Genomic DNA, 24,051 nt, shown 5'->3' with positions numbered 1-24,051 from the left:
CACGCAAGCAAGGTAGACGAAACTATATTCTCCCTCAAGTATAGATCGCATAAGTACTAATTAGCGCGTCTGAGTGCTAACTTTGTTTTACATGTCCTTTTATTTGTCGGTATCATCAATCCAAGCTTCGCTAATAGACTTGATCAATTTCTCGGTCAAACATTATTATTCAACCTAAGTATAATTTAGCTAATTAAAGCATATATATGATCAATTAAAAGGTTACAGGTTCGAATTCACACTCCTACACATTGTTTAACCTTAAAAAATCTAGGTTAGAGTACTGTTTCAGTCCATGTACTTTCAAAATTTTCGTTTTGGTTCATATATTTTCAACTTTAGTTCATCTTAGTCCTTATAATTTTAAAATATTCGTTTTCATCAATGTATTTTTAAAAAGTGATAATTTTGATCGTCTATTACTTTTATTTTTAGTATCATTTTTCTATCACAGTTTGAACACGACGACACTACACTTAATATATTTCTTAAGATGTAATATTACTTTATACTAAAAAGTTTTCGTCATGCGTAGAGTTTGTGTTAAAACTTTACAAATAGAAATCACTAAAATAATCATTAAGTTCAGAGGCCAAAATAAGCCTTTTAAAAATTTAGGAATTAAAATGGACCAAAATTTAAAGTATTGAAGTCGAAAGGAACATTTTGAAAAGTGGAAAACTACATTATCTTAACAAAAAAATGTAACTAAACTAAATAAACTTTGGCCGATTTAAAAGATCATCTTGGACTCAGAATGTCTTAAACTATGTTCCACAAACAAAAAGAAAGGAAAGAAGATAAGTAAAAGTTTGAGAGGGAAGGGAACAAAGTGGGCAGCCTGATTTGACCCATTTTTCAGTTTGAAATGTTGAATTTAGTTAGTGGCCTGGTATTGTCTTATTGCATGGCTACTCTTTCTCAAGAGAGACGCTGCAAAATATTATCTCATTATTACACCAAATTTGACTCTTTTGGTTTCTCTCTTTCTTTTTTTTACCTTCTCTTCAATTAGCATATCCTTTTGCGAATCCCACCATTAAACAGTAATATAGCTGAAGTAAAAAAGGTTATTGTTGCAGTTGCAGTTGCAGAAAAATGGAGAAGCAATCTTCTTATTATGATCAGATTTCCCACACCCTTTCTCAAAAAATGGTATGCTACGACGACATATTCATAATTATATTGTTCTACCTGCATGAATCTCACTTCTCTTTCATTTAGATACACAATATATTGCACATTTATAGCCTATAAGGCTTTGTTTTTGGTATTAAATGAATTGGTGCAGTTGGAAGAAAAGGAAATGAATAACAAGGTAAGCTTTCTAAGATTTCAAGAACGATTGATCAAAGAAGATGTAGATTTGAAGGTGGATAAGTTAAATAAGCTGCAGTTATATTTGGATAAGCTCTCTTTTGCAAACACTGCCAATAGGGCCCAATCCTCACCCATTTCATGTTTGTCAGCTGATGAACTTGATAAGCAGGTAACACTATAATTACTATATTTCTGCGTTATGGGTTGAGTTTGTATAACTTTAAATTTATGACGTTAAAAGTTTGTTTATATAGATTTGAGAGCAAACTTACCAATCAAACACATGAGAATCTATAGACTCGAACTAAATTTAACCTTCCAAACTTTAAACTATATTTCAAAATTATAATAACTTAGAATCAAACCTATGAAATTTTCTTTTTTTCTTTGAGAAAGTATATGAAAGTATTGTTCATATGTAGATTTTATATACTGTCTGAAGTATGAATTCTACCTTGTTATATCATATTTGGTATTTGTCGGTCCTACAAATTATTTTAAAAGCCTTTGCAAAAAAAGTTGAAAAAGAAAAAGTTTGGTTAGAATACTTACTAATTATAGGAAGAACAATATATATATACACTCGACACACATGCTCCGATGGTCCCGACTTCTACCTCGTAGATTATATTTTGTGGGGCAAAAGTAATATTTACCTTCCAAAAATATTTTTGTTTACCTCGCTAAAAATTTGATATCGAGTTATTTTTTCTAACTTTTTTTTTCGTTCTTTATTTTTCTTTTCCCGCATTTCTCTCCTCTACTTCTAAAAAATATAACGATGATAAGTAGAGATTTCTATTAACCCACAAGACATAAGACGTTAGTAATATTTACTCTCCATATGCCAAATATCCTTTGTTCTAGATGGAGACTCTCACAAAAGTAAACTTAAAACACATCGTTATTATATTTATCTCTTCAACTTTTATTCTTGTGATGTTTTGGTCCCTGTAGTCACTTCCAACTAAACTTGCACTATTCTTACAGAGGTAAAAAATTATAATACAACCATTGGTAACCAAAATATGGATGAAATAATTAATTGGATACACAGAAATTGCAGTTCCTAATGCTACATAGAAGCCAAAATTTGGCCAATGAGAAGAGGCTATTAAGGGAGATCAAGAGGGAAGCTGGTGGAACAACACTTAATGAACTTGATGCTCCTGTACTTAAATCCATCCTTAATTTTTCTTTTTCTTGTGGGTTTCTGGATATATATGAATTAATTAATTTTCCTATTTGATTTTCTCGGAAACCAAACAGAACGAGAAGTTGCATGAGCAGATGAAGAACTCCCGTTTGTATTTATACAGAACAGATTTTGAAGAGATTCACAGAGAAATCAGAAGGCAAGGCTGTGGCCAATGCTGCAGTGGGGGGAGCCCTCTGGAGCTCTTTGGGATCAAAAAAACATATTCAACAACAAGTTAAAGTATAAAGAAATTAAATGGGAAAAATAATTAACTTTTTATTTTGTGAAAGAAAAAAAGAGAAGAAATCTTTGATTTAACAGCTAAATTATGATATTAAGTGCAGGTTATGAACGAGGAATTAGATGAGCTGAGGTCGAAGCAAGTTGAAGCTCGGAACGAAGTCAAGCTTCTCGAGAAAAAATTGAGGATTTTAGAAAAGCAAATAATGTTTTTGCATAAACAATTAAAGACTACTAATCATACATGGTGAATCAAATTAATATTCATCTGAGGTTATTAAATTTATCAATTTATTAAACGGAGTAGTTTTTTTTTTCTCCCAGTAAAGATAAAAAAAAACAATATTCCAATCTATTTGTAATTAATAAAGTAACGTCAAATATATATATATAGAAGTGTCTGTTTTTACGCATCTTTTTATTACTGTGATAAAATAATGTTTTTAGTTTACATTTACCTACTTTAGACTTTGTGGTATCATCTTTCAATTTTCATAGCTAAACCACACTAACATTGATTCTAAAAAATCTCAACAGTAATTTGTAACTCTTTTAGTACACTGAAATAGTAAGATTAAATTTAAATATCAAGCTTAGAAGTTTTTAGTAGTTTCTAAATTTTAAATTATTTTTAGTGGACTAATTCTAGATGAGTTTAGGCCAAAATGTTAAATTAAATAAAAGAATTTATGTATATAAAAATTAATTCAGCACAACTCTAAAGGTTGATGAATAATTAGTTTGAAATTATCTTTTTAAAGAAAACAAAGGCACCTACCACAAACATTTTTTCCTTTCTTTTGAGTTAAATAATTATGGAGGTTAGAAATTAAACCTTGTCTTAACGTGCTAGATGGATCCAAACTTGTAATTATAGCTAAAAATAATCATAATAACATAACATCTAATAATATGGTAAAAAATGACACAAAAGTTAGGAGAAGAAGGAAAAATTAGAGAGAAAGAAAAAAAGAGCAAAAAAGATTAACAGTTTTAATGAACCTCCCAAAAGCGAAGATGGACGCCATTAATAGCGCTGAAGAAAAATAGAAAATTAGAGGAACAAAATTATTGAAGGGGTGGGGGGTTCTAAATTTGAATTGATTAATTAACTAATTAAGAACATTTCAAGGATGGAAGAGAAAGACGGAGCTTTCTTCCGATTATAAGTACAATAATGGCGGCGGCAGATTTTGGTGCGCCGCTCTGCGACGTCGTTTTCTTGGCTCTTGCTCGTCTCCGTCTCGTCTTCATAGATGGTGTGCAGAGTAATTTGAATTTGGGCTCTCGAACCGCCGCCGTGGCGAGGCGGCGCAATCGCACAGAATCGGGTCAGCGCCGCCGGCGATGATCCGCCGGAAGTTTCTGGGCGTTTCGGGTTGGGTCTTACCGGCGTGGCCATTTCTGAATTTGGCTTTCTTTGCGATGAGTGTGAGCTTTTGGTTAACCCTTTTGGATTTATATAGACCCTCTGTCTCTCATTTCTATTAGGATTACAATTTGTTTTTTCTAGTTAAACCAATAGGGATAAATTCTCCATGCTGCATTGAAAAATTGACAATTTCGATTAGATAAATAATTCTATAATCTCAGCGGATTGAATATAGTTAAATTTTTATTTTAGTAGTTCAATATTGAAACGTAATTGTAATCCTCATATAGGTTAAATATTGGAAACGTTTACGTAGCATATATTTGTAGCATTATATTCTAAAAATAACAAATTTAATAGGAGGTGTTATTATAAGGAATATATTGAAAAATATTAAATTAGTTTTAGACCTTATTTGTCTTTGAATTTTGAGATTATTCCATTTTGGCTCGTAAACTTTTAAAATGTTTACTTTAATTTCTACGTTTTTATTATTATTATTTAATACAACATGTGGAGTGAGGGATCAAACTTACAACGTTTTGATTGAATATATATGTCAATTGACGCTTAACTGTGCTCGCTTTGGCACGTTTTGATTGAATATATATGTCAATTGACGCTTAACTGTGCTCGCTTTGGCATATATATATATATATAGTTAAGTTTTGAAAAATATATTAATACTTTACTTTTCAATGTGACTTTGAATGTGCATTAATGTGTTTTCATTGGTGTAGATTTGAATTGAGACTATTTAATAAGAGTTAAAGTAAAGTATTAGATGAGTAAATAGTAGATAGCAACCAAAGTTTAGGAGCTAAAATAAATATTTGAAAAATTGAGGGTTAAATAAAATAAATGTAAAAGTTATTGGACTAAAAAGAAAATTTAAACCTCAATTTTATCCTAACTTATTAGTGCTATATATTGCAAGGAAAAAGATGAATCTTACCGACGGAAGTTAATGCATAAAAAAATAGTGAGATTTGTAAAAAATAAAAAATAATAATAAAACACTACAAGAACACAAATATTTAAACATTAATATAACTAAAGTAACAAACAACATAAAAAACACAACATACCATCCACAAAAAAATATTAATAACAGCCCAATTATAGCTAACCAACTATACATATTTGCAATGTCTAAAAAAAACCTATACATATTTTTCTTTTTTAAATAGGTACGTGTAGATCTTATTATTACAAAACTGCATAAATAATATAAACATATATCATTTTGCACTTTCTAACACAAATAATAATTCATCCAAGTCACCGTAAAAAAGAAAAAAAAAATCTATTCAAGTACAAATGAATTCTAAGATTATAACTCAACTCATCAAAGTATTCATAATTCATGCATCATTAACATTTAAATTATAATACTAAAATAATAATTATTCTCTCCAATGATATATAAATGTATCTTTTTTAAATCAACAACATATAAGAGTGGGATTCGAATATTAAATCTTTTCATTAAAAATATATTTCTTATCCAATTAAACTACGGCATGTGTTAATTTAATGAGATTTGAAACATTTTACGAATTTATTTAAAGAATTAAGCATCTTGGTCAAAATGAGGCAGAATAATTCAATGTTGTACGGACAGTAAAGGTTGTGTTTTTTGGGAACCGCGTTGAAATAATTACGACTTGCTTTTTCCAAATTAATTGCAATTTGGGATATTTCACATCACCTCTTCATTAATTATAAAAAAAAAAAAAAAGATCCAACTATATTGGAGTCTTTTCTCTCAATATTTATAACTATTTTAAATTCTGTTAATAATGTTAAATTACAAACATAGACAATTAAATTTGGACATAAATAATGGTAATAATATCCTCAAAATTCACTTTGCCTTGACATGAGAGTTTTGTACATCTTCAAGATCGGTGAGTTCTAAAAATTTTTATATTTTGGCATGTGTTGCAACTTTAATGTTTAGCTACTCGAACTAATGTGAGAATCAAGATCGTCTTGAAATAAAAAAAAAAATTTAAATGACTATTCCAATGTACATATTTTAAAAGTACTAATAGACCAAAAAATTCAAGAAAATAGACAGTGATGTATTATACTTCGAGTATCATCACTCTCAAAGACACCAATCATTCTTAAAATCAAATTTTAACTTGCCAAACATGATCAATGGGAAGGGAAGTGATTTTGACAATAACAAAAGTGATTTTGATCATGCCAAAATCACTCACAAATACACCCTCCCTCATTTATATCATGATTTGAACATAAGACTTCATGTTTTAATATCATGTTAAGTCATTAATCTAACCTTAAAGTTCAGAGTACGTTTGAAAGTAATTTTGACAGGACTAAAATCACTTTTGTCATCATAAAAAAAACACATTTCTATTAAAATGATGGTGTTTGGCAAAGAGATAAAAGTGATCTTTGAAGTATTATTTGGTTGGTAGGTAATTTTTGTTAAGACGATGGAAAATCACCTTTTATGAAAGTCACCTCAAAAAACATTAATCTATTATAATTGAGTTACTTTTACAAAATCTACCGTCATTCTCAAACATGCCATTTAACTAATTTTTTACAATAAATTTAATCTTTTATAACTACTTTAAGAATAACCCACGCTAACTTAAGAGGAAATAAACCAAATGATGATAAACCATCGCTACACATGATGATGATTTAAATTCAATATTAAAATCAAAATTTAGGATTTAGAAAGTGAGGAAATGAAAATGATTTGAATTTATGGAAGTGGATAAATGAGGAAATTGGGGAAAAATAAAAGAAAAAGAAAACTTTAAGCATTAATTGAGTGCCATAGTTAATAGGGCAATGTGTGATGGAGATGTCAATTGTGGCGAGAAATCAGTGGCGATTCTATCGACAAGCGGAGGGCAGCGGCAGGCACAGCGGTTGCTGTCAAGGCTGAGCCAATAAGAGATCTTTGGCTGCTCAATTTTGTTTATCACATCACCCAACAAACACTCACTTGTCACTTCACACCATCTTATATATTAATGTTTTTTTTTCTTTTTGTACTCTCTCCTGATCTTACCCACATTTCTCTCTTTAATTTCTCCGGCTATGTTTCTGTTACGTTCACGGGTTTAGAATGTTTCGATTTCTATAGCCTAGGGTGTTGAAAAGTAGTCTGTTAAGGTTCGTTTGATGATGTTTCTGCTCGTACGAAACATAAGAGTTTTGTGACCATTCCGATTTAAAATGAAGAACGTTTCTAAAGTTGGGTAGAGATTTTGGTAACAATATAATTGGATCATTCTTTACTTGTAATATTGCATAATAAATATAGGTCAAATTGTATCAACCACTCATGAAGGATGATGATAGCTAGTTACAATTGCACCGCTAAACTTTTAATTAATGGTAGATATTTAACCTTCAAACTTTGATAAGTGAAAAAAAAAATTGGACCCCTAAATATTCAATAGTAAAAATTAAACCCTCAAACTTTCATAAAAGAAAAAATTCCACTCCTAAACTTTCAATTATAAAAATGAAACCATAAACTTTAAAAAAATTAGATCTATATTTACTGGCTCAAAATCAATTTAATTTTTATAAAACTTTAGAATAAGAAACAAAAAAAAGTTATCAAATATATTTTTATTTATTTCTTCAATAAAAATGAGAGAACAAAAAATAATTATCAAAAGAAGTTTTGTTATTATTTATTAAAAAAAGAACAAAAAAACAAGAAATAAAAACATGTCTTAAATGTCTCAATGAACAATTAACTCAAAATTTAACTAAAGTGAGTTTTGTGATCCCTTGTTCTACTAACCTTTTTTAAAGAAAATCGTATGAAAAGTTTAAATTTTTCCAAAATTTCTCTATGCTCTCTAGAATTTTCTTATTTATATAAATTATAACTAAATTTTAAAAACTTCTTTTAAAAAGTAATTCATTGAAAGGATTTTATGGTAATAATGAAATTATTGGAGCGACTCCTAAAACATGATTGTCATTTCCTATACCCATTAGATAGAGATTCCAGTTTTTGCTTTCCTAATTGTTTTGTTTAAGGGTTTAATAATGGCATATTATGATCATGTTTTGATTAATGTAGCATATAATAGTTCCAATAACAATAATTTGATATATATCTATACGTATATCGATGAGAGATCAACTCGTTCAAACTGATAAGACCAACATAGTTTGGACTGGACAATTAGGACGACAACTTGTACACAGAGTCGATCCAATCTTTCAAATCAAATACATTAACTGTTATGAACGCGTTTTTCAAATGTGATCGTCATTGTCCTGACGAGAAATACGTACAGAGAAGAATCTATAGAGAAGAATCTATCTAAAAAGTGCAAATATAGAAAATGGAAAAGTTGCATTAATTAGAATTTGTAGTTACAACATAAAAGTGTTTGTTTGGAAGAAGATGTTGAAAGGTTCATGCCGTGGAATGGAGGGCAAATAAAGCATTAAATTGAACAAAAAAAGATGTGTGTTGGATGGTTGCTGTGTGTGCCATCATTCACGTGGATATCTGTTCTTTCATGCAACCCTAAATCTAATGGGTCCCTTTCACATTATTTTTTTCTCTCAACTTTTCTTTTTTATAGAATTTTTTATTATTCAATCTTCAAAATTAAAATTTGATTTTATTCCTTAGTTTTGGAAAAGAATAATGTATGATTTTATCATCCCTACCCACAAGTAGGTCTTTCCATCTCTAGTTGATAAATAAATATTATCAATTCTTTTTTCATATTAAGTTCCGTAAAATACTATACTTTCAAGTTTTATCTATGTATCTCCTGAGAAATGACGTTGTGGTAAGTGCTGGAGTTTGTAACTATCAAACAAAACATACTAGCTAGGTAACTCTGCAGGTTATAATTTTGTGTCATTAATAGAGGTGAGGATACTTAGCTACGTAGATACCTAAAATTAAACTTAAATTAATATGGATCATCTTACCTGCATTAGTATGACGAGCTTCTCCCATTTGAACTAGCGTATACCTTGTAAAAGAGAAGACAAGACAATTTAGGTCATACCAAATATAGATTCAACTTTCTATTCGTATTAAGTGAGATTTACGTGGTCTGAGAGACTACCCACCTCCAATCTAATTTACATAACAAAAACGTTAACTACAAAGTAATTTACTAAATTACAATAATTATTTTAGCTTTATTATTCCTAATTAATATGAAAGTATAATCTAATTTCAAATAAGCATTGAATCGGCTCGGAATGATTCATAAAAGATGACTTACAGTCAAAGAAACACTTCTTCTCCTCCTTAATTAAGTATACTTGTTCCTAAAAGTACTAAGTATAATAAAACACCATGAAAACTTCAAAAAGTGTAGATTTTTTCTAAAGCTCAACCACATGTAGTAGTGATGCAGGGATATGAATTTGAACTTCCAATCTAACTACGTTCGAGATGACGCTTTTTATAATAGGCTTAAAAAAGCGTTTTTTGGATTGTGTAGAATGATTCAAACTCATCCTATAAACATATTGGCCAATGGGCAATGGGTTTTCGCAATCAAAATAGAGATGGAAACGTGGAGCTGGGGGAGTGCAGTGAGACTAAAAAGAAGAAGATGAAGAAAGAAAAAGAGAAATTAAAGTGGAAATTTGGAGGGAATCGATTAGAATATGAGAGAAGGAAAAGGAAATATTACAATTAATGTAAAAAGCAAGAGGGCGTGGGCGGCACAAGGCGTCAAAAACTGCAAAAAGGGCAGTTTCTTCTTTCTAGTCTCTCCTAATTTGACTTGGACTGCCTACACCACCTCACACCACCCATGCCATATCCCAATATAGCCCTAATTTTACACATTTCCAACCATGTATATCATCCTCGTCCTAAATTGGCTCGTTAAATTTGGCTCGTTAAATTTGAATTTTCTTTTTGATATGGTAACATTTTCGCTTATTGTTTCTTATTTCTCGTTTTCAATTTTTGAGATACACAACTGTTTCTTACTTTTAGAAACATTCATACGTTGTATCGACGAAATTTTAGAAAATAACAAAATCCAATCTTTTGGTTTTATCCAAAACATAGATAAGAGCATTGTTTTATTATTATTTATTTTAAAATATATAATATATATCTAAAGAAATAAATATATCATAAAAGTTTGAATATTTAATTTGAAAATTAAATTTAATATAAAACTTTTAATTTTTTAATATAATATCTTAGAGAACAAGAAACAACATTAAAAGTATCAAATATTTCCGTTTCTTTTTTCAATAATTAAAGAAAAAATAAGAAATAAGAAGCAGTTATCAAACTTAATTTTATTTTTCTTGATTTAAAAAAAAAGAATCGAGAAACAAGAAATAACATTTTTCATGTATAAGATTATTGAATATAGAGAACCAAAATATACATAAGAAAAAAAAAATTAATACCATGACTGATTTTTGTATTAATGAAGTCAGCAGTGTGTCATTGCTTGAGTTTAGCACGTTCCTTACTTTTGGCCATAAATTCTACCTTTATTTTTTTTCCCTTGATTTTACTTTTTTAGAAACGAAAAAATGTAATTTATCTAATGTTTCCTTGATAATCATTTTGTCGACAATTTTAATTAGTTTAACAAAAAAAAAATTATACATAACAACTTTATTTTCTCAATTTTATAACACCGTAGTATTTAAATTTTATCTAGGATTATAAACACGTTTCGAAAACCATAGCAAATAAAAAGATCATTGTTATAAATTCCTTTCAAAAAAAGAATTTGTTATCAATCAAATTTAGAAAACTAAAAAAATGAAATCATTATCCAATAAACTCATTTCAATAATCAATTTTTATAAACTATCAAACTAGTTTATTAATTTTTTTTTAATGTTGCTATTACATAAATAAATCCATACAAATTTTTTCATTTTCTAAATTAGCCCCAAAAAGAAATATGTAGAGGCATGCTTTAAAAGAAAGAAAAAATTGGGCTTACTAGATTAAATCCTGAGCGTCGAAAATGGCGACGTGGAAGCGTGGTAGCCATGGACTCTCTCTATAAAATCCCATTTCCCGTGCTTTCTTCTCCACAAGCCAATCTCCTTCTACAGAACAATCTTCTTCTTCTTCTTCTTCCTTCTATCTTCTGCAAATTTCTCAAAAATGGCAGCCACTTCTCGATTGGCCAGGTTTATAAGCGAGGCTTGCCCTCCTCAAGTCGTCTCCGTCATGAGGCGCAGAACCCCCAAAGTTCTGGACACCATTAACGAAGAAGACTACAGAGAAGCCCTAGCCTCCTCCTCCACCTCCTTGAAGATCGACAAATTCTCCGCTGCTTCACCGATGTCTCCCATGGCCGCGACGCCGCCTTCTCCTGCAACTTCCGCCGCCGTTAATTCCAAATACTATCTCAATCAGGTCCCCTTGAGGTCTAATTTCCCCATTTTCTAGTTTCAATGGCTGCTTCGGGCGGCGCGGCGAATTAACCCTCCGAATCTGTTGTTTGCTTTTTGCGCCGATCGGGTCGGGTCCTTCCTGGCCGGAATTGGTGTTTGTATATATCGGGTCGACGGCGGATGCGGGTGCCGCCGGTCAAGAGATGGTGGAAAGTTTTTACTTGTTTCTGTTCTTTAATTTTGTCGTCCATTTTATGTTTTGTGCAATTTTAAGTGCTGCGGCTGCGCTTCTAATAAGAATTAAATGGTTTCGATATAAGTAGCCTTCAATAATGTTTCCAAAAGAATTATTTGTTTGTCAAAATTTTGATATAAATTTGCTAAAACTTGGGAATAATATTAAGAGTAGAAAAAAAAAATGGAGATTTGTTGTTAAAAATGATAAAACATTTTTATAAGAAACCAAAATTAGATAATAGTATTTGATTTTGTTTTTTCTTTTTAGTTCATCTGAATTCTGATGATATATATTATCTGGTTGAGGACAATATACAAGTCCTTTTCAAGAGAATAACATATATGTTGATGTCTAACATCTTATCCAATAAAATTGTAGTGATTGTAAATAATAAATAATGATAATAAATAATCGTAGCAAAATGTGCAGCAAACGAAATATGATCTTTCTTTTTTTTGCGTGATTTTTACTAATAATACACCGGTGTAAACTTTGAATTTCCTTCGCAGTTTAACAGTTAAATAAAAAATAAAAAAGTAATAAGAATCAGAGGGGTTAAGTTTTTTATCATCCTGACGTCGAGCTATTTTTTCATAGGACCTCCCCGCAGTAGAGTTTAACCACCAAGTACGGGATGGATTGGTGTGGTTCTTCTACGTCTAGGACACCAGAATATCGAACCATGAACGTATTCAAATTTTTAAAAGAAATAATAAATAAAGTTCCCAACAAAAGGACTTAAAAAAAATTTGTCTTTTAAAATTATCTTTGAAAGCAAAAATTCATATTGGAGTAACTCGAGTGAGAGAGGGGTGTGCATGCAAATCAAGAAGAAGAATGAGAGAGAGAGGAGTATATGGTACAAGAGAGATCAGGAGCCAAGAGAGAGGAGCATAATACCTATATAGTATATCGTACGGATGGAAACTATCGTCTATAAATATATTATTATTATCAATTGATCGATCGATTTTTCATAGATCTAGGATGACAAACCTATCGATCATCGATGTTGTGCCTCTAAAATCAACCGAATCATTTCTGAAATATTTCTTTCTAAACACATTCCATGAAATTCTAAAATCATTTTCTGAAATCTCTTTTTAAATAACATTTCATAACTTTTCTCGAACATTCTTCTAAATCATAAAACATTTCTCAATTCTAATAAGCATTTCTAAAATAATTATTTATAATACATTTTCTTTAATTCTCAACAGAAATGCTAAAACATACCTTAGATATACTTTTTTGAAATTTAATATATTTCTAAAAATATTTCTAAAATAAGCTACTCACAAATTCCAATAATAGTATCCAAAACGTTTAATAAAATAACTACTCACAAATTCCATTTATTTTTCTTTTCTTATTTACTTTTAAATCCACAATAATTTGTTTCTCTCTTCAACAACCCATCTTCTTCTTCCACTCAAAACCCACGCCCCTTTCTTCGTTCTTCTTTCTTCCTCAGACCCCCTTTTTTTTTCTTTAACTTTTCTTTTTCTGCAATTTCTTCAAAAACCAACATAGTCTCCTTAATGTGTACCCAAAATATCAAATATTAACACTTAATTTCTTTGTATTTCATGTAACGCCCGACTAGAGCGAAGGGGTGCATGAATGAACCGATATCACATCCGAATGAGAGGGATCCTGAGATCATATAATAATGGTCAAGAAAGGGTTAAAAGAATAGATAGTCACTACCTATACCAACAAGGTGCACCCTCCTTTTTGGTGGCTCAATCGTAAGAACTCCAAATGAAGGACTAGTATCCGGATTCTGAATCCTGGGCCCGGGGCATTACACACTCTTAATCTTTTTAGTTCGTTTTTAAAATACTGCTACAAAATCCCTCATTTGATCAATTACACTAAACTTTAAATACTTATCGATATTCAAAATTCATGTAATGAATTAGACTCAGACAAATATTTGGAATCTGAATTCTAATACGCTTAATTTTGAAGTTTTTATAATCGAGTCACCGAAAAGAAAGGCCGTGCAACTTATTTGTATAGATAGTTATTACTAATCATTTTAACTTTTAAACATTTCTTAATCATGCCTACATGATCTTAGAATTTCTCTCCCTCAAAATATTGGTGTTCGACTCGATTCACATGTACCTCTCCCGTGGTTATATTTTCACAACATCACATCATATTTTAATTAAAAGATTTATGAAAATAACACAAACAATTTTCACATCCACAATCTTTCTATATATAATATACTAAAAGACTCCTAAAACAGTAGTTCCAGACGATTTTGTCACTCTCTCAATTTCTAAATGCCACAGTAATAACCAATAAATTGTATAAATGTTAAAGTATTTTCTCTCTCCTTAATTAACTAAATTTTATTAATAGTTCAAATAATTTATTCATAATTCAACGGAAGTAAAGTGGTAAGTTTAACCTTCTAGATTGTCAAAGCGAACATGACTCAACGGTAATTGACATATACCTCCCCCATCCCACATGTTGTACTAAAAAAACCTTCTAGATTAGGATAAATGTATTTTTCAAAATTAAAAAGAAATTAAAAATAGCTATATATTTGAAATTTTAGATATTAAAGCTAAAAAAAGTTTAGCTTCAAATTCATTAAGATTTACCATAAACGAATTATGTGTATATTATGTGTATATATATAAAATTAAGAATATTATAATTCAAAACAAAGGAAAACAATACTCAAAAAAAAAAAACGAAGGAAAATATAAAAGGAAATGTAAAATGCTAAAATAAGAAAATTTTTAATGTCAGATGTTGGCTTAGGTTTTGGATTTCATTAAAAAAAACTAAAAATAATAATTAAATAACTTAAAAAGGGACCGTGGATTGCACATGATAATGGTCTAGTAAAATCTACAATGTGTTATATTTTATTTCTTTATTTACTTTTTTTTTTTTTGATAAAATGTCTTATATTTTATTAAACGTTGAAGAAATCAAACTGTCAGTATAGGTTAGGAATTTAAGTTATTATGTGTTTTTGAAAATGTGAGTATTTTTTTTTCTTTTCAAACGAACTTTATTTTTTCGTGCTATTTGTGTATAATTTTAGATTATCTCATGTATTAAAAAATACATATTTTATTTTACCAATTATGTATTTGCCTCTATTTTGTAACATAGTATTTATTTATTTTCTCTAATTATATTTTTTTGTACGAGTATCACAGTATTATAAGCTAATTAATGTGGGAATAATAAACCATTATAAAACTTCGTTGAACAAAAGTCGTCTGTGATTAGTTGTTGAAAATATATATGTTAATAGTTTTTCGAATTAAAGATCTTCTGTTGCAATCCAGACATGTTATTGGTCTTTAATATTTTATAATGAAATATCTATTAATAGATAATTGAATTTAAGTATTATTTATGAATAATTTAGTCAAGTAGGGTGAATATCTCAATTAAAGCAAAATGAAAGTTAATTAAATTACAACTTATTTACATGTTATTTTAGTTATTAAATATCGAGTGAGTATTTAAATAAATTGTTGGATCTAAGACCATCAAATTTTATTTGAAAAAAAATCATCAAAATAGAATTTTATTTATAATTCTTAACAAATAAATTCATACAACTTAATTTCTTTTATCAGGCCAGAGATTTAAATTCCTTGGATCCTATGTTTGTTGTATTAAGAAAATACCAAACAAGAATATATATATATAGTATATATATATATATAATAGCCACAATTAAGAGAAAATGCGTAACTTTTATCCTCCAGATTGTAGGTTGAATTTACCCTTTAAAAAAATGATGTTTTGAATAAGTTTTCATATTTATTAAAGTTATTAACAATGAATCTTTAATTATGTCATGTAAAAAAAAAAAAGAGTCTTTAATTATGTAATTTGAAGTATTTTTTCTTTCTCGACCATTCTCCATATGTCATCATCTGGAACTTGAAACGTTTTCTCTACCTCTCCCTCTTTTCTTTTCATATAATTATTGAGGCCTCAAGTCTAAAAAGAATCACCTTTCATATGATCATTCAATAAGAGTCATCATAATCGTCAATCTACGTTTCCCTACCAATATTTTTCAAACTAATTCTAAATGTTACTTCAATACCAAATATTTGTCTATTTTTTAAAAGATGTATAATATATTTTGAAATCTAAATCGGATAACATTAACAATATTTCATTACATATAATATATATATTTAGTATACAAATATTTGAGTACATAATTGAATAAATTAATGTGAAATAATAAAATATTAACAATAATTTAGAATGTGACTGAGGGGCTTTGACTTTTCTTACTTGCCCAAAACTTTTTTGGCATGGCATGGCCGAAAGTAAATGATCGCAGGCTTCCAAGTTTGAATCCAATCAGCTCTTTCTCCAATTCATTTATCATTTTTTTTCCCAGATCGTGGAAACAAGGCCGTTTCTTCCCGGGGAAAATCCTTTCTGATTTTACTCCCTGCTCTGCATTCAATCCATTTCCCTTTTTGGATTTCTTTGCTTTTTCTTGTTTTGGGAATTGGAATTACTGTTCCCCCAAATTCCCCTCTTTCGATTCTCCCCATTTTTTATCTTCATCTCTTTATTTTGCTTTTTGATTTTTGATTCTTGGGCCGTGTTTGCCTGTTGCGAATCCGGTAATTTTCCTCTTTGATTTTATATGGTCCGTCGATTCTCTCCGAATTCAATGGGTGGTTTTTCTGATCCGACGGTCGGTAGAGGCAATTCTTTCGTTGTCCCCCATCATTGAGTTTCATTTTTTTTTCCATCTTTCTCTTTTGGCTTTTGCTTGATCTTCTACTTGGGGGAGCGAATCTTGTTAAAAAGGAAAAGAGAAATATGAGGATGGTGAAGTCTCAGATATGGCAGCCCTGCAAGAAGAAGAGGTCTTGATCGAGAGGATCTAGAGAGGGAGAGAGAGCGAGAAAGAGAGTCAAAGAGAGAGGAGACGATTATTGGAAATGGACGGCGGCGGTGGGAGATTGAAGGCATCGAGTTCGAGCAATGGTGGAAGAACACGCGTGGGAAAATACGAGTTGGGTAGAACCCTAGGCGAGGGCAACTTCGCCAAGGTCAAGTTTGCTCGGAACCCGGAGACCGGCGAGAACGTGGCGATCAAAATTCTCGACAAGGAGAAAGTTCTTAAGCACAAGATGATCGGTCAGGTATTTTTTGCTCTATTAACGTTTCTAAATTCCACTTTTAATTGCCCTTTGTCCCCCAAGGTTTACTTTTACGTGGGGCTTGATTGTCTGAGAAAATGGAGGAGAAAGGGGAAAGTAACTACTGCTCTGTTTTGCTTTGTTTCGTGAAAGTTGGAAGAAGTCAAAAGTTTAATTGTGATTTTGTCATTTTCTGACTAAATAACCAGTTGGGTAATTGTTTACTATTTCTCTTGTCGAATCTGAAAGAATTTAAACCGAGTAAAGAATATAATATTGAGGGCGAAGACCAAGTAATTTCTAAAGCACTTGGCCATGGCGTTACGTGGGTTTAGACGTTTGACTTGGAAGTTTTGTATGTTAACACCCAATTTACGGCCCAAGCTCTATACATTTGCAGACTTTTTAACTTTTTCTTGCGTTAATTTTAAGTCTACTGCCGGAGTTGTGACTGATAAGCTCGACACAAACACAAAGAAGTTGTTTGGTTGCTATTTTAAAATGAATCACCTACTGAGTGATTGTCCTAACCGGACACAGCCATTTGCCACTTTGTGATTTTTATTTAATGGGTATATCAAGATAATTTTAACATTCATCATTCTTCTTGGTTGGCTTTCATGTCCGTACATATCAAACTAGTCCAGAAGTAAAAGCGTTAAGTGAAAATCAGAACTCTTGGACATCTTGCATTTTAGAACTTGATTGAATTAAGAAGTAACCTGTTAAGTACCACTGGTATTGTTCTAAGAATGCTTTAGCTTTAGCTTTTATTTGTCATACTTACATTTCCGTCTTTTGGAAGGTTTTAGATTTTATTTATAATGAGTTGTTGTAACACTTGAGTTTATGATTATTTATCATTTATTGTTTTGGTTTGCTTTATGCAGATTAAACGAGAGATATCAACAATGAAATTAATTAGACATCCAAACGTCATCCGCATGATTGAGGTAAGACGTGGCCCTGCTGTTTTACCTATATCATTATCATTCATCATTTTAAAATTTTAATGTTTTTATTTCCACGTTATCTTTCCTTTATGTTATTTTAATCTAATTCGGCTGTTATTTTTGATGTACATTTTGCATTTGAGATGACATCTAGCAGATCTTTTGTGTAGGTGATGGCTAGCAAGACGAAAATATACATTGTGTTGGAGTTTGTCACTGGTGGGGAACTATTTGACAAAATTGTAAGATTATGATTGCTTCAGTATTCTGCCACCTATTGTTATGTGCTATCACGAATAGTGCTTTTCTTTTCCTTCTAATTTCTTGTTTATTATTTTTGAACCAGGTTAGTAGAGGCAGGATGAAGGAAGATGAAGCAAGAAAGTATTTTCAACAGCTTATTAATGCGGTAGATTATTGTCATAGCAGAGGTGTCTTTCACAGAGACCTAAAGGTGCATTCTTAAAGATATTTATGAATCCTCCTAATTGACTAAAGACATTGAAAACAAAAATTTCTTAAATAATGGATTAGAATGTTGTTATGATTCACAATTTCAGCCAGAGAATTTGCTGCTTGATGCTAATGGGGTTCTTAAAGTTTCAGATTTTGGTTTGAGTGCACTACCTCAGCAAGTTCGGGTGAGTTTGGGGATTTAGTTATTATGTACTTACTGTAATTTTGTCATTTTGTGGTTTTATTTGAAGTTGAAAACAAGTGTGACAAGCACTCAAAAAACTGCCGTCTAATCCATTTAGTTTTCACCTACCAAAGCTCCATTACTGTAAATTAAATGGTCACTTCTCAATTTCTGTAATGGCCATCTTTCCTTAATTTATTGATGGAAATATTTGTAACTGATTTTCAATACTCAATTTCAGGAAGATGGATTACTCCACACAACATGTGGTACACCAAATTATGTTGCTCCAGAGGTATATTGTATAAACTTTTGCTTGAAGTATATTGTGTTTGTTTACGTACAACTAATCCATTAGATTATATTTTAGGTGATCAACAACAAAGGCTACGACGGAGCAAAGGCAGACTTGTGGTCATGTGGTGTAATTCTTTTTGTTTTGATGGCTGGTTATTTGCCTTTCGAAGATTCCAACCTGGTTGCACTGTATAAGAAGGCAAGTCTCCCTTTCCTCAATCTGCCACAGGCAACAAGAAGAAGAAAAGAGAAAATAAAATGCTCGTTATTTACTTTCACTGAAGTTATGTTCCTTGTATATATTTCCCCCATTTTATGTTGTCTTGAATGCGAATATAAAAGCTCTTATTCTAGTACATCTAGGATTCACCTAAACTTCTTTTAATGTTTTTTTTACCCTTATTCAGACATCTGCATTTCTTGGAAGAGTCAAAATTGAAAATATTTTCCCTTGTTTAGAACATATATTTATGAGATATTTTAAAATGAGATGGGCAAAATGGAATAATGAATTAAGATAGATATGTTTGTTCCCTCCAGCAGCATATAAAACTGTTGACAGTAAAGTACATTGTATATATTTTATCTCTTTTGTTATTACATCCCTCTCTTCTCTTCAAATTATTTAGTTTTTATGAATTACAGGAAAGTTAGCATCATTGTTGGATTTTTTGTTAAAGTTTACTTGAACCGTCTTAAAAATATTATGTTGCCATCTTTTTCTCTCTTTTCGCTTCTTTCTGATACTATGATCTAAAATTTTCTGACTAGGGCTAAGAACCCTTCAAACTAGAGAATTGTTCTTTTGCTCACTCAAATCTGCAACTTTCCATTATTGGTTAGGCATCTAGTTGAGATAAACAATTACCTTGATGACTGCATTGTCTATTTGTTTATCAAGATATTGGACCGTTTACCTGTATTTGTGTGTGTATATATATATTATGCACACACGTACATATGCATGTATACTTTTATTTACTTCACAATCTCAAATCATTGTTATCCAGTTGAATTTCTCTGTATATTCAATAAAGGTGATTGGTATTCGACTTTCTATTGCATTTTGTTCTAATTCTCTGTATTTGAGTAATGTTCTATTTGGATAACAGTGCTGAATAAGAATTCAAGTTGTATATTGACAGATGACTATATATCCGGTTCCTTGATTGCATGTTCTTTAACGGTTCTTTGTTAAGTTTCATGTTTATTTTATCACCAGATACACAAGGCTGAGTTCACTTGTCCACCGTGGTTCTCTACAAATGCAAAGAAACTAATCAAAAGAATTTTGGATCCCAACCCCTCAACGGTGTGTCCTTATCTCTTTCTCAATTTGGTTTGAATGTTTTTTGGTTCTTTACGGCCCAGAGTTTTTCTTCTTCAAGTGTAAATACTCTAAGACCATGCTAATTAAATGATAATGAATTTGGAGCGCAGGCAGAAATAATATTAATCTAATCAAATGGAGTAAGAATAACTATAAGAACTTTTATCCCTACTTACATGCTTATTGAACCCCCTCAGCCTTGAAATTAGTCTGAAAATTGCTCATATTGATGCTGTTTATATACGTTAGGAATGAGAAAATGTGTGGTGTGTCACTAGAGCTTTATTGTTATTGAATGGTAAACTGTGATTTCCATTAGATTTGTGTTTATTATACAATCTTGATTTTTGCAACAGAGAATTACCATTCCAGAGGTCATTGAAAATGAATGGTTTAGAAAAGGATATAAGCCACCCACTTTTGAACAAGCTGATATTACTCTTGATGATGTAGATGCTATCTTCAATGAAACGGGGGTAAGCTAAGTACAGTTGGGTATATCTAATCCATAATTTAGGCATGATCTTAAAATTGACCTTGACGTTCAGGATTCTGGTAGTCTTGTCGTGGAAAGGAAAGAGGAAGGACGACCTGCTGCTCCTCTTACGATGAATGCATTCGAGCTCATCTCTAAATCTCAAGGCCTCAACCTCAGTTCTCTTTTTGAGAAACAAATGGTGTGTTTAACTTTTAGTTCTTTGTTGTGGCATTGAGTGAGAGCCAGTTACCTATAAAGAAAAAGTGTCGTATTGCATCTCTTCGATAAAATAGTTTTCTTTTCTTGCGATAAAGGAGTGTCACATTGCAATCTAGTAGTTGGATTATCCATTGTCTACAAACTTCTTTTGTCGTGGTTTGTTCACAAATTTTACTTTTGAACTGAAGAGAGTTGATGAAACTTGTGGTACCAGGGGCTCGTTAAGAGGGAAACAAGGTTCACATCCAATCGACCTGCGAAAGAGATCCTTTCCAAAATTGAGGAAACTGCAGCACCATTGGGTTTTGGTGTGAAGAAAAATAACTACAAGGTAAGATATTTTTCCATATAAAGTTGATGATGGTAAATTTTGAAGAAAGATGTTGGTTGTAGAGGACAGAGTGGACTCTTTTTCCATATTGTCTTCTGAGTGAATCTTCTCGTTCTTGATTTGATTTTTGTACTATGTACCCACAGATGAAACTTCAAGGCGAAAAAACAGGTCGTAAAGGCCACTTATCTGTTGCCACGGAGGTGCTTCTCCTTTTCATTTCTTCTCTATATTTTAGAAGCATCTTTTGGGTAAAATTTTGTCAACTTTGATGCAGATTAGTTAGGTTATGATGGTGTTATTTTCAGATTTATGAGGTGGCTCCGTCACTGTACATGGTTGAAGTCCGCAAGGCTGGAGGAGATACATTAGAATTTCACAAGGTAAGACCACCATCAATGAACTCTTGGTGTCTTAGAGAGTAAAACAACTATCTTTCGATATTATAATTCCGTAACAAACTTGGTTCAGAATCAGTCTGGTGAATTAATACGATGGATGCCTATAATCGCGCCCTCAACATGATTTTGACTTTCATGTGTCTCTAGAGTCCAAATGCATTCAATCACGCAATTATATTCTCCAAAGTGAAACAAAAATCATCAGCAACCCTGAAGTATAATCCGTAGAAAGAAACCTGATTAATTCTGTTGAAATTGTTGCCCAGCATAATGTCGATTCTTTGTGTTAAGTGACTTACATATAATATGCAATTGTTTTCAGTTTTATAAGAACCTCAAGACCGGGCTGAAAGACATTGTCTGGAGACATGAGGAGGATGCAGATGAAGAAGATAGCAGTGGTTCGTAATTCGTTCATTAATTTCTTCCGTTTGGGTTCCTTCTTTCCTTTGTCCCCCTCTAGCTTTCTGTCTCTTAAGGTACTGCAAATGCTTACAGATTGATATGCCCTCTAAATCTGATATGTTCAGATTTCCCTAGGAAAAGGTTGATTCCCAAGTTTGGTGTTTAGAAGCTTTGACATTTAATTTAGTTTTCATAGAGCAAATAAAAGAATACGCAGGGACAATTAAATAAAAGAAAAGACTAGTCCACCTCTAAAGGAGTCGATGCAAAACCGAAAACAAAAGACAAAAGCTAAAGAATAATTGCAATGACTCCAACTCAGGGGTAAGAAACTAAAGGATAATGACTTAACTCTTTAGAAACATACACCTAAAGGGGGGAGACGTTGAACCTAGTCATATTCAAAGGAGAGTCTTCACCCTTCTTCGAGCCAAATGTTCTACGAGTAGCGAAAAAGACTATCTTCTACCAGACCTTCTCCCTTGTTCTCAAATGGAGGATGGAATAACGCGTCCAACAACAAGCAATACAAACTTTATGAGTGAAACAGCATGCCAAAGGTCTCTAAAAATATATCCCCAATCAAGGTTGCAAGATTACTACTCGAAACACATGATTCAAGCTCTCAGAATTGATTGTACAGAACACCCTACTAAAGACCATACCACATAGAGAGAGAAATTAGGATCATCGAATGGAGGAGGTAACTTTCGGCTATAAAATTGTAAGTTGTATTTAAGAAAAAAAAATCTTGGAGTAAGCTCAGGTTGCAGCATCTGTTGGCTTACTTGTATACATGAATGAAAAGTATACTCTGATGCATACAAATAGCTGCACCCTGCTGCTGGGGCTTGTTTATTACTGATTTTGGGAAAACAAAAGAATTAAACATGTTTCATTTCTTTCTATTGCAGGTGCAAGTGTGTCGCACTCGAGGTAAATTATATTGTTTCATATCGGTTGAAGTTTAAGAGAGTGGATAATATATTACAGTCCACTTTTTGTATGTTGATTTTGAAATCATATGATATTCTTGTCATTGGATACGAATGATAAGTTCTCCCCGCGGATTGGATGGATGTTGCTTTGCTGACTGCTTACTTGACTCTGTGTTATGGTTTCATCCATTACTGTTTAAATAATCACTATTGTTCTTTTCTTTTTCCTATGAATAAAATCATTACAAAATAGTTATTTTATCTTTGTTTTGTGTATTATATCATGTAGAATTAGTCCTTGATCATCCGTATCATAGGATTTGTATTTGAGAAACTTAATTCTAGTATAAATTATATTGGGTTATTGGGAGATTGTAATTGAAACTTGCTTTCACTGTTTTCTCTCAAAAAAATTAAACATTTTGCCTATGTATCTATTTGAAAAGATGTAGATTGTTTGAGGAGTATGAATATCTTTGACCCAAAATGATCGTACTATTTTGGGGGTAAATTGTTGACGAATACTTAGGACCTGTTCCCATTTCTTGTTTCTCGTTTTCAATTTTCTTAATTAATTTAAGCATTTTACAACTAACTTTATTTATTGTTTCTTTTCTGGGAACATTCTCATAATTGTATAAAAATTTTGGAAACAATCAAAACAAGATTCTCTTTTCTTGTTCCCATTTCCAATTTGTTTCAAACGTAAATAAAAAATATTGTTTTATCATACATGAATTTTTAGAGGTTGAAACCATGCAACACATTTTTCTTCATTAAAAATAAAGAAACAGAAAGAAGAAATAGAAACGTTACCAACCTTTAGTTGCTGACTTAGCACATAACCACTATTAAAATTTTATTAGCCGTTTAATTTTTTTAGAAAAAAAAAACATCTCAATTAACATTTCTCTTGTTAGACGTTGGAGGGTTAATGAAAGATGGATGTAGATGCACCTAAATTTTGTTCAAAATTGAATACAAAGAAAAAATTGACATTCCCCACGTATAATATAACAAATCTTGGCACGAGGTAACGACATCTCAAATTTAACACAATTTCAAACCCAACCCGAATAGACATGTATGAAAAGTCGAAAAAGCCCATCAAAATATTTCAACATCGTGCATCTATCATAGATGTACCATATTGGT

At 31.2% G+C, this 24,051-nt stretch overlaps 1 protein-coding gene and 1 pseudogene across 5 annotated transcripts; both read left to right on the top strand.

Moving 5' to 3' along the window:
• The first annotated feature begins 1,032 nt into the window (after window positions 1-1,032).
• On the top strand, window positions 1,033-3,053 carry LOC148212501 (uncharacterized; annotated as a pseudogene). The gene is made up of 5 exons (XR_015789900.1): window positions 1,033-1,155; window positions 1,292-1,489; window positions 2,378-2,491; window positions 2,590-2,758; window positions 2,863-3,053. The product of XR_015789900.1 is annotated as an uncharacterized LOC148212501 (transcript).
• Window positions 3,054-16,095: 13,042 nt separating this feature from the next.
• On the top strand, window positions 16,096-23,157 carry LOC111010779 (CBL-interacting serine/threonine-protein kinase 23). Of its 4 annotated transcripts, none has more exons than XM_022284329.2 (15): window positions 16,097-16,907; window positions 17,795-17,857; window positions 18,028-18,099; window positions 18,204-18,311; window positions 18,418-18,498; window positions 18,739-18,792; window positions 18,868-18,993; window positions 20,017-20,106; window positions 20,481-20,600; window positions 20,673-20,801; window positions 21,036-21,152; window positions 21,299-21,355; window positions 21,461-21,535; window positions 21,876-21,954; window positions 22,873-23,157. In XM_022284329.2, the coding sequence occupies exons 1-15, from the start codon at window positions 16,704-16,706 to the stop codon at window positions 22,896-22,898; spliced, it is 1,401 nt and encodes a 466-aa protein (XP_022140021.1). In that variant the 5' UTR covers window positions 16,097-16,703; the 3' UTR covers window positions 22,899-23,157. The 4 variants fall into 4 exon arrangements, 3 of the variants coding, with proteins under 3 accessions (XP_022140022.1, XP_022140021.1, XP_022140023.1); XM_022284331.2 differs by having other exon boundaries at window positions 16,849-16,907; window positions 18,015-18,099; XR_015789722.1 differs by lacking the exon at window positions 22,873-23,157 and having other exon boundaries at window positions 16,096-16,907; window positions 21,439-21,535; window positions 21,876-21,950.
• Window positions 23,158-24,051: the final 894 nt, after the last annotated feature.

Source organism: Momordica charantia (assembly GCF_013281855.1).
Source record: "Momordica charantia cultivar OHB3-1 chromosome 3 unlocalized genomic scaffold, Mcharantia_2.0 BLBB01000003.1, whole genome shotgun sequence".
Classification (NCBI taxonomy): domain Eukaryota; kingdom Viridiplantae; phylum Streptophyta; class Magnoliopsida; order Cucurbitales; family Cucurbitaceae; genus Momordica; species Momordica charantia.
Note: the sequence above shows the minus strand (reverse complement) of the source record. Positions and strands in the feature narration are given on the sequence as shown.

Coding starts and splice junctions, on each gene's coding strand:
- LOC111010779 (XM_022284329.2), top strand. CDS start 16,704: ATGGACGGCGGCGGTGGGAGATTGAAGGCATCGAGTTCGAGCAATGGT. Junction 18,793..18,867: donor CAAATTATGTTGCTCCAGAG/GTATATTGTATA, acceptor ATTATATTTTAG/GTGATCAACAACAAAGGCTA. Junction 20,802..21,035: donor CTCTTTTTGAGAAACAAATG/GTGTGTTTAACT, acceptor TTGTGGTACCAG/GGGCTCGTTAAGAGGGAAAC.